The following is an 848-nucleotide window of genomic DNA, read 5'->3' as shown; positions in this document are numbered from 1 at the left end:
ACAGGGAGCTGAATCGGCAGCAGAAGAGGAAGGGGAAGAAGGAGGAGATTAATCTGACGGCTCTGCCCCCTCCTTGCCGCTGCCAGCCCGGCGCAGCTCCCGGCCGGGGTCTCTGCGCAGCCCGTACCCCTGGCCTCTGATCCCAGAGGGAGATGATGGGGGTGTCCTCTTCTCACTGGGGCCGTTTACGTGTTTACGCTGCTCCCAAGGCCAGAGCTGCTACTCTCCGGCTGCCTTCCGCACGCCACCCCCGCAGCGAGCCTTGGCTTTCCTCTCGTTTGTCACCCGGTGCTGGGACCCCTGCAAACATCCCCCTTCCTCCCAAGACGTGAAGGCGATGATCTGGGTGTATGTGCCTGCCCCTCCACACCCCCCCCATTTCGGGCTGCAGTGCTGCCCGATGTCCCTCCTGTGCCGGGAGTGGTTACCTTCGGGGAAGACAGCTCGCATTTTCAGGTAGCTGGTGGTGAGGCGGATGATGGACGCCTTGTCCAGCTGAGAGGTGATGGCCGAGGGCAGGGGCAGGAGTTTGGCCAGTTCGTAGAATTCTCCATTTTCTTTTTCCCGTCTAGTCTTTGCCGCGTTCTTGGATTTTTCCTTCATCGCGACTACTGCAAGGCGAAGATGACACTGGCATATTAGACCCGATTCTTCCGAATTGCAGGGGGCATGGATTTCGGCTTCAGAGTTAGTGTTTTTGTTTAAGGAAGGGAGGGATGGATTTCACCCAAATAAAATAAAATAATAATAATAATTTAAAAAAACTTAAAAGGGGATAAAAAGAACTGGAAAAGGGGAGGGAAAGAAAAAAAAAAGAGCCAAACAAGCAAGAAAAAAGCAAGGCAACA

General features: G+C 54.4%; 1 protein-coding gene across 1 annotated transcript in view; it reads right to left on the bottom strand.

Annotated features, from left to right (window-relative positions):
* Nucleotides 1–603, bottom strand: part of SIM2 (single-minded family bHLH transcription factor 2) — a 56,020-nt gene extending 55,417 nt beyond the window's left edge. The window contains exon 1 of the mRNA XM_010187818.1: nucleotides 429–603. Within this exon, the coding sequence (XP_010186120.1) occupies nucleotides 429–603 (175 nt within the window). The remainder of the gene's footprint in view (nucleotides 1–428) is intronic.
* Nucleotides 604–848: the final 245 nt, after the last annotated feature.

Source organism: Mesitornis unicolor, unplaced genomic scaffold (genome assembly GCF_000695765.1).
Source record: "Mesitornis unicolor isolate BGI_N332 unplaced genomic scaffold, ASM69576v1 scaffold15377, whole genome shotgun sequence".
In the NCBI taxonomy this organism is placed as follows: Eukaryota; Metazoa; Chordata; class Aves; order Mesitornithiformes; family Mesitornithidae; genus Mesitornis; species Mesitornis unicolor.
The sequence above is the reverse complement of the archived record's forward strand: the minus strand, read 5'-3'. Positions and strand labels throughout refer to the sequence as shown.